We start from the raw sequence: 13,067 nt of genomic DNA, 5'->3' as shown, positions 1-13,067 counted from the left end.
ATATTTCACTTCCCACGGTGCATCCGCCCACCAACGAGGACGGTTCCGGCCGTTCCTCCGCCAGCCTCTACCAGCCTTTCATCGGCCTTCTGCTACTTTCTGCCGGCCTATACGCCGCCAATCACGGCTATTTTTTTAAATTTTTATATTTATTTTGAATGCCACTTATCATATTTATTTATTTATTGTGATATATATTGCTATAGGAAGAAGCGGGCTGTGATTATCAAAGAGAAACGAGCGGCTGTGATTATCAAAGAAAGCAAGCGGCAGTGATTATTAGATAAAAACCACCGGCTGTGATTATTAGATAGAAACGAACGGCTGTGGTTATCAACACGTCGTAAACGCGGTGTAGGATATAATTTTTCTCCACAAAACCGCTTAAAGGTCGCCGCTGGGAAACCGCGTGGAACCTTCTCAAACCCGGCTTCCTTTTATTCGCTTCTAATCCTAATAATAATATAATTACCTCCCCGTATTAACACGTGCGCTCGCTCCCTGCTCCGTGATTACCGTGCAAGACCTCGCCGTCTCTCTGTCTCTCTCTGCCCCCCGCTTCGCCGCCCGGGAAACCGCTCGCGTATTTGGGGTTTCGCCGCCTCCCTCCGGTGGCGGATCCACAGATCGCCTCAGCGGAAGAAGCCCTGCAGAGCCGATCCTCTTTCTGGTTCGATCCCCTTTCCTTTGCTCCTCGATTTCGCCTAGGATTCCTTTTCTAGGGTTTCGGAGAGATCTATTTGTTCTTTCTCCTTCGCTGGATATAATTTCTTGCTCGAATCTATCTATCGTTTTTGCGGTCGGATTTGGTGTTTGGGTTCTGGATTTCCTCCTCTCGAAGATTTTTGGGTTTCGATCTGACGAGAGGAACGCTTTTATCTGAATTGGATTGCTGAAAATATTTTTTTTAATATCGTCGGATCTTCCTCCCATCGCTGAATTCTTCTTGAAAGTGTTGCCCTTGTTAGATTTCTGCAGCGCGGATCAATTTCTCGTCCTCCTTTGGTTCTAGGGTTCCCGAGGTGCTTACCGTCTCCGCCATCGCGCAGAGCTGGTGTATCGATTTGCTTTTAGGGTTGTGAACTTTGATCCTGTCACTATTGATGTTATTTTCTCGAAGATCTGAGTCAAAGACCGTTTTTTGAGTGTTGGTTCTTGAACTTTCCCTTTCGTTTTAAGGATTTCTTCTTCGTGTCTCCAAGATCTTAGCTGTCCTATTTTCTTTGAATCGCTCTTGGGCTTTCAGTGCTGCGGACGTTCTTATTTTTCGCTTAAGGTTTGGGTAGGGCTTTCATTGGGCCGTCCGATGGGTAGTTCTGATGCCATGGGCAGAATGCCGCCACCGCCTCTAAGGCAGTATGGCATAACAAAACCTATCTCCACTGCTGGGCCCACTGAGGCGGATCTCCAGAGAACAAAGGAACTAGAAAAAGTATGCCCCTTCTTCTGCTTCTTCTTCTCCTCCTCCTCCCTTCGTGGTATCATCTTGTAATTACCTGTTTATATATTTAAAATCTTGGTGTTCTAATATGTGTTTGTTATGCGGAAGTTCTTGGTTGATGCTGGTCTCTATGAGAGCAAGGAGGAAGCTGCAAAGAGAGAGGAGGTTTTACAAGAGATAGACAAGGTAATATCTTTTAAAGTTTCCATCTAACAAATTATTCACTCTGAATTTTGTTTCTTGGTTTATGCCCTAAGATAGCTTTCTTATTGAATTTCACTTTTCATAGGTTGGGTTCTTATGGTATGTTTTTAGATATGATGTCAAGAATTGATTAGCAATTTATGTAGTAGATCAGCTAAATAACTAGGAATAATTGAATGTGTTAGATGTTAGAAAAGTGGTTACATTTGAGTCAATTCATCTAGAGTTTTATCTAATGCTTTCTAAATTTTCTGCCGGTAGATATTCAAAATTTTTAGGGAAGATATCATAGTTAAAATATGGAATTTGTATGTTCCAGATGATTTTCTTATTAGCAGCATGTTTGTTAGGCATGTGCTTGGAAATTGTAATGACATCAAAAATTGGCAGGTTCTCTTTTAAATTGCTGTTGTAGTTGGATCACTCTTGTAGGAAATGAGGAAAAGAAGTGATCACTTGTTGAGAGATTATTAGGAACCTTGTTTGGATTATGAAATATAAATAGGTCTAGAACATGGAGAATATAAAACAAAATGATCTATGATAGTTTTTAGCTGGCAAGCATGCATCCTTGGTTGACCATTCACTAGGTCCACACTGTTGTCTTTGTCCTCTCTTCCTCCCTCGTTCCCTCTCCAGCACGGATGATAGCGTTGACTTTTTCATTAACATCTTCGTATAACTTCTATCTAGAGTGAACTTGAGTGCAGACAATCAAAGCACTGGTCTTTCCCAATGAAGTAATCATGCCATTACAAGAGAAGTTTATTTTTTTAATCTTGCACATGTATTGCCAAGGAAAAATGTTGAATGTTTTTGGTCTCTGCTCAAATCGAGTTAAGTTTTGTAAGAAGTGATCACTTGTTGAGAGATTATTAGGAATCTTGTTTGAATTCTAGAATATAAATAGGTTTGGAACACGGAGAATATAAGACAAAAATGATCTATGATAGTTTTTGGCTGGCAAGCATGCATCCTTAATTGTCTATCCACTAGGTCCATTCTATTGTCTTTGCCCTCTCCTCCTCCCTCGTTTCTTCTCCAGCATGGACCATAGCTTTGACTTCTTCCTTAACATCTTATAACTTCTATCTAGAGTGAACCCGAGTGCAGAGAATCAATTGTTGCACTTGGATCGCTCTAGTAGGAAATGAGGAAAAGAAGTGATCAGTTGTTGAGAGATTATTAGGAATGATCAGTTGTTGAGAGATTATTAGGAACCTTGCTTGGATTCCGGAATATAAATAGGTCTGGAACATGGAGGATATAAAACAAAGTAATCTACGTTTGTTTTTAGCTGGCAAGCATGCTTCCTTGATTGACTATTCACTAGGTCCATTCTATCATCTTTGATCTCTCTTCCTCCTCCAGCACGGATGATATCTTTGACTTCTTAATTAACATCTTCTTATAACTTGTTTCTAGAATGATCTCGAGTGTAGACAATCAATAAGTCAAAGTGCCAATCTTTTCCAATGAAGTAATTATGCCATTACAGAAGAATTTTATTTTTTAAATCTTGCATATATATTGCCAATGAAAAAAATTGAGTGTTTTTGGTCTCCAGCGCAAATCAAGTTAAGTTTTGCCTAGGCAAGGGTGCTACATGTATAGGCAATGAAAATGCTTTAGTCATGATTTGCATGATTATCATTTCAGAAAGTAAATGTAAATTTAAGTGGAGTGTGCAACTTTATGTTGGTGTTTGTGTGACCTGGTGGACTATATGCAACCTATGCCCATTCCTATTTGCTGAGCACAAGCAGTGTGAACTTGACTTAATGCGGGTACCAATGAGCATCTCCAAGTCAAAAAAAATGCAAAGTCAGGACGTGTATAAGAGTGTTTTCTGAGTGCATTTGGTGTTTCAGAAGAAAAGAAAGTCTAGAGTGATGAACTTCCGTTTGTAAACAAGCATATGTTTGTGCTGTTGATGCTTTTGAAAGAAAAGGCACATTTTTCTTGTTTAATGGATGATAAAACTGAGGCAAACACAGTCATCTTGATGAAATTGATGTGGTTGTTGATGTAGATTAGCTTTGTAATTGGATCTGTAATAGGCTTGGGATCTGACTATGCAATCAAAGCTAAAATAAAATGGCTCTAAATTTCAAGTTTTTTGTTTCATGGATTATGCTAAAGGTTACGTAGGGATGGTGCAAGTGATTTGTTTAGGTGAATTCTGACCCTATCATTGAACTAAAAATTAGCAAAAGAAGATTAGAGATTGAAAGTATAGTGTATGATTGTTTTTATTTTCATATGGTAATTATGATCTTCATCTCCTCTTAAGTCATTGCCAAAGGAATTATATGAGCAAATAAGTTGTATCATGCCATAAAAACAATAAAAAAAAATGAATTCTCGCCAGATGCTCACATTCTCAAGCTTATTGTGTGAATCAGCACAGAAGTTGGGTGCTGGAGTGAGGGTCCATTTCCAGACAATATGTCTAGAGAAGTTTCTAGCAAACATTTGTATAAAGTGACCGAGGGGGTTTACTTTACTAAATAATTCTCGATAGCCAGTTGGCAAGGGCAACTTCAAGCTTGGTTAGCTTTGTCCTTGGTCCTAGTTGGACTGAAATCACTTTGGAAGGTGGGTGGAAAAGAAGAGACTGGTTCACATGCTGCATGGAAGCATGGAGGAATTGTCTGGGAGTAACAAGAACTTGTATAATTAACAGATGCTCTAAGTGATGTGGACAAGGGAGTGTAAAGAGGGTCAACATCAATACATATTTTTAAATAACAGTTTGCTGAAATGAAATCATTATTTTGTGCTGCTAACTGTGTTCTCAGGGGCTGCATATTTGCTAGTTATGTGAAATTGACGTCGCACAAATTCTAAATCAAAAGCTCATATTGGAAGACTTATTGATTGCTTTTCAAGGAACCTAATTTGGAATAAATAAGGACTCATAAAGTGTGAAGAATGAGTTATACAAATAATAAGGAACTAAAATTTTGTGCATACAGTATTAAATTTCATTTTTTTTATCTTACATATATATAGACACACACACAACTCGAGGCACCTAATTATGCCTTATTTTTTCTTTTTCGGTTACTATTTTCCTAGCAAGCTTTATGGAAGTCTTTCTCTATAAGGCACTTAAGGTGTATTGCCATTACAGGCATGGAAGATTTTTTTCTTATAAGGAAGTAGATAGTAAATTAAATTTACTTTAGAAATTTTCATATTCTCTTTCCCTGTAGGAATTTGTTAGATTATTTGAATTTGCCGCTTTATGTTGTCGTTGAGGGAATGGATGAGTTCCTCATAAAAGGAAGTAGATTGTAGATTTAAGTTACTTTATCAAGTGTCATACATGTATTCTCTTTCCAGGTCTTCTACCATGGATTTTGTTAGATTATTTGAATTTACCATTTTTAAGCAATGCATAACAACTTGGCTTATGACATATTTCTTGGTGTTTGTAAGTTGCTCAGTGACAATATTAAAGTGATCGTAATGTTGCTTTTGAAAGTTGGGTGCAGTGATCATCCTACTTTTAGTATGGTTTTGATTGGTGATCATTAATTGCTATTATTTTTCCATGCAATTTGTTTGGTTTTTTCTCCTTCTGTTTACCTGTTCAACTGTACTATATTAGATTCAATTGTTTTCCACATTCTTTTCAGTTGTAATGGATTTGACTCCTTGTGGTATCGTTTGATGGACTCTCAGATTGTTAAAAGCTGGGTTAAGCAATTAACTCATCAGAGGGGGTACACTGATCAAATGGTCGAGGATGCAAATGCTGTCATTTTTACGTTTGGATCTTATCGCTTAGGGGTAAGACATTTTATGCCTTTTTGGGATATTGAATACTAGTTTTTCTTATATCTTTCTTGAGTTTCCAGAACCATAATTATTACCATAGCGATAATTATTAAGAATTTACACTGGGGCTAATTCTGTGAATCATGGAATTCTTATTTACCAATTAACCAGTTAGAAATTTTGTCAAAATCCTCGTTATAACCTTTTAGCACTAGTGATAATGCTTTTTACAGATAATTAGATGCATTATGACTGTAAAGCAATTTATGATATGGATGAAAATTTGTGACATTATTATGTGTCAATTTTTAGGATTAGTTTTGGTTCTTCACGCTGCTTGCATTTTAACATATTGTTTTTATCTTTAGTGATGCTTACATTTTTATTATAAAATTGTTATTGCCCTTAGTGGTTTGGTTTATGGGTAGAACTAGATCTTGATGATTTTTTCCTTTCAACTTTTGATGACGTATAGTAATATTTTTTGTAGCTTGAGATTTCAGTTTCTTTGTTGTTATATAGTCATCATGTTTATTTTCTTTCTTGCAGCTGGATGAAAAGAAAGACATTGCAATTTGTTTGGATGCTAAATGAACTAGAGTAGGAATTTTGAATGACTCACTTCTAGTGGATTCTTGATGACAATGCAACAAAACAGCTGCAAAAACAATAATGGTTGACTAGCCTGACTCGAAGAATTTGTTATGAATTGATTTGCTGTTGTTTATTTTGAGGGATATTTATTTACTCTTGCCAATCCTTATATTACCTTAACAGGTTCCAGCGTTGCTCTTCCTAGGGATTTTTTTTCTTTTTTTCCTTTGGACTTGTCCATGTAAATTAGGATTGATCTCAAAGTTATTGATATATTTCATGATCGGTTGTCAACCTGACGTCAACACTCAATGGACCAATCTCTGGCTACTTGGTTGCAGTAGAAAGCCCACCTACCTGGCCCAAACAATAGAAAATTCAGCCTGTGGGCAGGCCTATTTGTCTCTTTTTTTATCATTCTTTGTTGGTGCTATGTCTGTATTGTGTGCAATTGCTTACTATTTCAGCCATTTCATACAGTTAGGTATTGTGAAGTTAGAGTGAGGTCTGTCAACATTCTGGTGCATATTTTTGTTATACTTTTACTTTGAATATTTCTATCTCAGTATGCTACCATATCTACATTGTTTCCTACATGACCCACCTAAGTTTTCGTTATATAATGTGATAATACTCTGCTCATGTGCTGTCTCATATTGCTGTTTTTTTTCCCTCCAAAGCACTAGCAATTTGGTTTGTCTATCTGAATTTTCGTTCTCATTTTTTTTAGATTCTTACTTCCAAAGCACTTGCAATTTGGTTTGTCTATCTGAATTTTTGTTATCTCATTTTTTTCAGATTCATACTTTGGTTTGTTTCTTCACTTGGTCATTCTTTTGTAATGTTCTCTCTTAATTTTCTGGATAGCCATGCAACTAATGAATTCGATATCTGAGTATTATATATTATTTGGTGTTGTGACAGGTTCATGGACCTGGGGCTGACATTGACACTCTGTGTGTTGGACCTTCCTATGTTAACCAAGAGGTTTAATTATAAATGTTCCATTTGGTTAATGTCGAAACATTTAAAACCTTAGCATGATTTTGTGACACTGGTTTTGTTGGGTGCTGTCTGCAGGAGGATTTTTTCATTATTTTGCATAACATTTTGGCAGAAATGGATGAAGTGACTGAGCTACAACCTGTGCCAGATGCTCATGTTCCTGTTATGAAATTCAAATTCCATGGAATATCTATAGATCTTCTTTATGCTAGTATCTCCCTCTTAGTTGTTCCTGAAGTAAGTCTGTTAACAACTAATCAATTTTTCCCATATTTTTTGTAAAATAAATTGCCAGTCCATGTCATTGTATTGCTTTTATTTCCTAGTGTTTCCATTCCATGTCAATTCCATCATCTAAACTTATAATATATTGCAATCTCATCTTTTTTTCTCTGCTTTTTTTTTAGCGGCTTCTCTTGGGTAGGCTATGCAGCTGTCCTTTTTGCCTTTTATCTATTTACAAATCAAGTTGCTTTTATTTTGTTTTTCTTTGATCATTAAATAAGTGGTAGTTTAAAATGCTGCATATATATCATGCCTTATGTAAGTTGGTCTTGTTGACTATCAATGTGATTTTTTTTTTTTAAATTCCTAGTTTCTTGACCTGTTTTCTATGCAGATTGTCCTTTACTATGTCTGCTGCTTTACCTGTTGGTAACTTCATTACATTTTTTTATATTTTTGTCATTTCAATAGTTTGGTTTTTTTTTTTTTTTAATCAAGTCTGTGCTCTCATATCTCTTGCAAAGCATGCTTGCCCTCTTGATATGGACAAAATTTTTCAAAGCAGAACAAAATGTTTTTATTTTATGCAGTGCAGTCAGCATCTATTGGCAACACATAATTCTCCATTCATATTTTAATGTTACATTACAAAATTGGGCTTACTGAGAGGATCACTCCTCCTTATATTTTTAGGATACTAAACTTTTGCCCTTTGTGTGGTTAGGTTCTCTTATTTCTCCTTTTACTTTTCTAGAAGTGATATTTTCCAAATTTTGTGGACTTTTTGAGAAAATCATGTTCACTATTAGATGTTTCTCATCATCGACCAAGAGAAGCATCATTATCTGTTCTTTAGCGCCCAGAAACTTTGTGGATGGAAATGTGGCTTTTGAACTTTGTGTTGGCCTGCAAGCTCATGTCTGAAATTGAGAAATAAGTTGAGCCTGGCATAGGACTGGTTGATTGGGGCTTCATTGCAGAAGTTAACTAGCTGCACATATTCGGTATATATGGGACAAAATCTTTCTTAGAACATATCATTTTGTATTTTAAATGTCACAGAAGATGTCTGCAGGTGATAAAAATTATTCCAACCAGCTACACCGTGTCAGCAATTTTGTGCCTGGAGGCTAATTGTTCTCTGTAGTACTTATTGGCTATTTTTCAGTTTCAACATAGATTTGAGATCCTCTATTGTTTGACAATCAACTACCTGTAGATCCAGTTGACGTGCAATGTAGATCTTTTTTTTCCTTTCGGTTTTATGTTACGTTTGATGTATGTAGTGTTGCTCTACTTACTTTCATGCAGGATTTGGACATCTCTCATGGATCTGTGCTTTACAATGTTGATGAAGCAACTGTTCGAAGTCTTAACGGCTGCAGGGTGGCAGATCAAATTCTTCGACTTGTCCCTAATGTTGAGGTTACAATTCTTAAGGATTCCATCATTCTTTAGTAGTTTTCTTATTGTTGGTGTACATTTCTGAGCCATGTCGGTTTTCTGTAGAATTTCCGCACAACGCTTACATGCTTAAAATTTTGGGCTAAGAAGCGTGGTGTATACTCGAATGTAAGTTGGAGGTTTTTGGCTTGGTATTATTTGAATTAGTTGACTATTTGGATGTTCATTTTTTCATGTTTTCTTTTCTTTTCATTGCTTTTTCTAGGTGACTGGATTTCTTGGGGGTGTCAATTGGGCTTTGTTAGTTGCTCGTGTCTGCCAGCTTTATCCCAATGCTGTGCCGAGTATGCTTGTCTCCCGATTCTTCAGAGTCTATACACAATGGCGCTGGCCAAATCCTGTGATGTTATGTCCCATTGAGGAGCATGAACTTGGGTTCCCTGTGTGGGATCCACGCAAGAACCCTCGTGATCGAACTCATCATATGCCTATAATTACACCTGCATATCCATGCATGAACTCTAGCTATAATGTATCAACTAGCACCCTCCGAGTTATGATGGAACAATTCCAGACGGGCAATAAAATCTGTGAGGTATGAAATTTGTGATATCCTTTGTGGCATTGCTGAGCAAGGTCTTTTTACTATTCCATTGTGAAACTCATTTTTCCCCTCCTTACTAGGATATCGAATTAAACAAGGCCATCTGGAGTGCTTTGTTCGAGCCTTACCTTTTCTTCGAAACGTACAAAAACTATCTGCAGGTTGACATTATTGCTGCAGATGTTGAGGATCTCCGTTTATGGAAGGGAAGGGTTGAATCTCGATTGAGGCAGTTGACCCTGAAGGTAAGTTCCATTTGTGTTTTGGAACTTTCTTCATGACCTCAGAAAATTCATTTCATTCTATGCAGGCTGTTCTTATAGCACAATTTTGATGTGCCTTCTTCTATGCTTTCCTCTCTTCTGCACCTTAAACAGATTGAGCGGGACACATATGGGATGTTGCAGTGTCATCCATACCCCAATGAGTATGTAGACCCATCCAGACAGTGTTCGCATTGTGCCTTCTTTATGGGCTTGCAAAGGAAACAAGGGGTGAAAATACAAGAAGGCCAACAATTTGACATACGTGGAACAGTTGATGAGTTCAGGCATTCAGTTAATATGTATATGTTCTGGAAGCCTGGAATGGAAATATATGTATCTCATGTTCGGAGGAAGCAGATTCCTTCTTATGTCTTTCCAGAAGGTTACAAACGGCCTCGTCCATCTAGGCTTATAAGCCAGCACCAGGTTGAGAGACTTGGTGGTGAAAATGGATCTGAGGAATGTGAAGGTGGATCTGCAGAGGGACGACTGAAGAGGAAAAAAGATGCTGATGTAAATGATTTTAAGTCGAATGAACCTGAGAAACGGGCATCCCCAAATAGGCAGAAGTCTCCTGTAGCTGAATCTGTAATTGGTGGATCTGTGGAAGCACCTAATGTCAGTAGGGTTGTGGAAACTGAAGTGGTTAGACAGAATACTGATGGTGCATATAACCGTTGGCCTGAGAGGAAAAATGATAACCTAATAGAACTGGATAAGCAGGTAAACATGGACTTTGTTTGCCCAAGCAGGCAGGTGCGGACATTCTCACCTGATGTAAATGTTAATGGTATTGCCAGACCTGTTTCTCAGGACAATCAGCCAGAGATGACAGTGGACGCTGAGGTTAATTGTTTGAAGAAGAAGGGTTTGGCTGGTGTCAACAGGTCTGCAGAGGCAGGTGGTGCAGAAATAGTGCACTGTGGGAATGACAGCAGTGATGTTTGTAGGAAGCTGACCAATGGAACTTCACATGTGGAGATTGTTAGGGCTTCAGCAATTGTTTGCAGCAGTTCAGAGAGCATGTGTGCAGAGGTGGGACAAGAGCAACTTGTGGCCAACAATGATGGGAATGACAGCCTGGAATCATTGCAGAAAGGAATTGTGCCTTTGGAGAAAGAGTGCTTGAATGGAAAGGGAATGATGCAAAATGGCATGGCAGATGAGCTCGAGGTTTTTCTTCTGCTGCATGTTTTCCTTCTGAAGTTTTAATGTGGTAATGTAATTTTTTTCACCGAATGCTCTATTTTTTTTTATTCTCGTCTTTGATATGTGAAGGCAAATATCACACTTGGAGTGGTTCTCAAAGCTCGTGGGGGGGTGAACTCTGATGCTGCCCAGAAATCTGCAATAAGGCATGCGTTTCTAATCCCTAAAGTTTTATGTTTGTAGTGTTTGATTGCTCTGTTTTCTTTATATTGTCCTGTTTGGTGGTCTTTGTTTTTATGCTCGTGGTAGGTTGAGCGTGACGTCCACAGCATGAGGTTTAATGGAACCTGCAATGGATTGGAAACTTGCCATTGGAGGAAAGACAGAATCACCTGCTCTTGGGAGGGTAAGTTTTGCTCGACTTGAGTTTGGGTTTTGTGCATGGATTGGTTTATGCAAATATGACAGCTGATGGATACATGTAATTCGTGGTGTGAGCTTCAACGACTGGGGATCTTTGGGCAAGTTGTGTACAGTAGTTGTTTTATGGGAGATATGGAAGATGATACAAGCGCTAGAACTTTTATGAGGATCATTTATGAGGTGGTTGAGGAACCTGTAAACTGTTATTTTTCTTTGGGTTCTGGTGTCTGTCATGTCTAACCGGGTGGGATCAATACCAGGGAGTTGGTTTTGAAGGAATTCTGAACTCTAGGTTAGATTAGTGTAGGTTTATTTTCTCTAATTAATTCATTTGCTTTCGTTTTTTTAAATTTTTTTTATGTCACCTTGTATACTTTCCTGTTATAATATAACTTTTAACTCTGGAATTCCTTCTCTGGATGTTACTGCATGTGTCATCTCCATCAGCTCGTTGATTCTATTGGAGAATTATTTGCAACTTCCAACTTTTTTATCTCCTGTGGCGTGCAATTTTGTATTAGCTCTTGCTTGACAATACAAAGGCCAAACAGTGGTTTGTCTTCAGACGCATGCGTGCCGTAATGGTAAAAAAAATTATTTATGCTGGTTTGCTTGGTTTATAGGAATTGAATAAATCACTGTAAGTTTTGCGAGGATGAATTTTCGCGGTTCCCTCGGTGGCCAACTGTTCTGCCACCCAAAAGAAGTATATTGAGGAAGCCTGGTAATGTGGTTGCATGCTGATTTCACACCTTATTTCTCTCTCTTTTTGATTCTCAGGCTTTCCAACAGGTTTGATGGATATCATAATTTTCTTTATAGGAGAGTTTCCATCAGATTTTTGTCCTGGACTGCATTTGGTTTATGCTGTGGAGTGGGGAGTTTTACTGTAGGACATAGCAGGCCTATTCATTAGAAGTCTCGTAATATTCTGTTGTTACTTGAGAAAGGGTCATGGATGTCGGCGCCATCCTTGTTTTATTTCTTTTTGTTGGTCTTTGGATTAGATGATCGATTTGGTGGCTCTATTGGATCAATAATGCCTTCAGGACGTAGTAATGTCAAAAGTGCGCGGTGTTTATCAGTGCAGCATATGAAGGATTTCATCGTGTAAGGTATTCATTCTTCTGGCGTGCAGATATCTACTAGAAAGGGTTTCATCATAATGAATCTATCCCAAGGTTATATATCGTTGTTCGAGGTTTATTGTTCTTTTGGGGTGCAAATGTCTACCACAGGTCCAATGATTTCATCGAAGTGCAGCAATGGTCCTCTTCACCTATTTATTGTTATTCCTCTTGGAGTGCAAAAATCTCCTGCAAGTCCAACGATTTCATCGAATTGCACCAATGGTCCTCTTCGCCTGTTGTGTGGATGCAAAACTAACGTCCGCATATTCTTGTTCCTATGCATGGCATGCCCATTTGTGATTTGGTGTGCTTACTGTAATACTTACGTCAACCACGAGGGAGTGGCTGAAGTTGATGTTCCAGGGTTTCTATATTCACAAGCGATACAATAATTTCCTTTGTTCCACATTCCATAAGCGACTCATCCTGAGCTATTCTCGTAAATGCTGATAGCTTTGGGTGTTCTTTCGATTTTTGAGTTGTCAAGGCTCAAGCCTCCCAAGTATCGAAAAGAAACCTTGATTGAGCTTATATAAAATAAATAATTTGATATTTTATAACATACAGAAAATGATCAGAAACCTTACAACGGCACATATAATTCAGATACATTGACGAAGCCAAAATTCTTTCGGTCAGCTGTTCACGTAAATATTTGTTTCCATTCCTCATTATTCTGCAGTCACCTGATTGCTGATCAACTCTAGTTAAATATATAATTTATTTAAATCAGAACGATAAGCCTTCTAAATATACTAGGAAAATTATAGTTGGAACCCCTTGACTTTTGCCGAGTTGCACACCCACTCCCTTGAGTCTGAAAATTTTTAATTGGA

The 13,067-nt window shown here is 37.9% G+C and overlaps 1 protein-coding gene across 2 annotated transcripts; it reads left to right on the top strand.

Annotated features, from left to right (window-relative positions):
• Positions 1-450: 450 nt before the first annotated feature.
• LOC103710229 (nuclear poly(A) polymerase 4-like) lies at positions 451-11,526 on the top strand. 2 transcript variants are annotated; one of them, XM_008795880.4, is made up of 12 exons: positions 452-1,432; positions 1,550-1,627; positions 5,336-5,443; positions 6,950-7,012; positions 7,106-7,267; positions 8,567-8,680; positions 8,765-8,827; positions 8,925-9,254; positions 9,344-9,508; positions 9,641-10,702; positions 10,808-10,884; positions 10,988-11,526. In XM_008795880.4, exons 1-12 carry the CDS (start codon positions 1,307-1,309, stop codon positions 11,010-11,012), a joined length of 2,373 nt encoding a protein of 790 aa, XP_008794102.2. In that variant the 5' UTR covers positions 452-1,306; the 3' UTR covers positions 11,013-11,526. The 2 variants fall into 2 exon arrangements, with proteins under 2 accessions (XP_008794101.2, XP_008794102.2); XM_008795879.4 differs by having other exon boundaries at positions 451-1,432; positions 10,808-11,526.
• Positions 11,527-13,067: the final 1,541 nt, after the last annotated feature.

The sequence above is a fragment of the Phoenix dactylifera genome, chromosome 9 (assembly GCF_009389715.1).
Source record: "Phoenix dactylifera cultivar Barhee BC4 chromosome 9, palm_55x_up_171113_PBpolish2nd_filt_p, whole genome shotgun sequence".
NCBI lineage: Eukaryota > Viridiplantae > Streptophyta > Magnoliopsida > Arecales > Arecaceae > Phoenix > Phoenix dactylifera.
The sequence above is the reverse complement of the archived record's forward strand: the minus strand, read 5'-3'. Positions and strand labels throughout refer to the sequence as shown.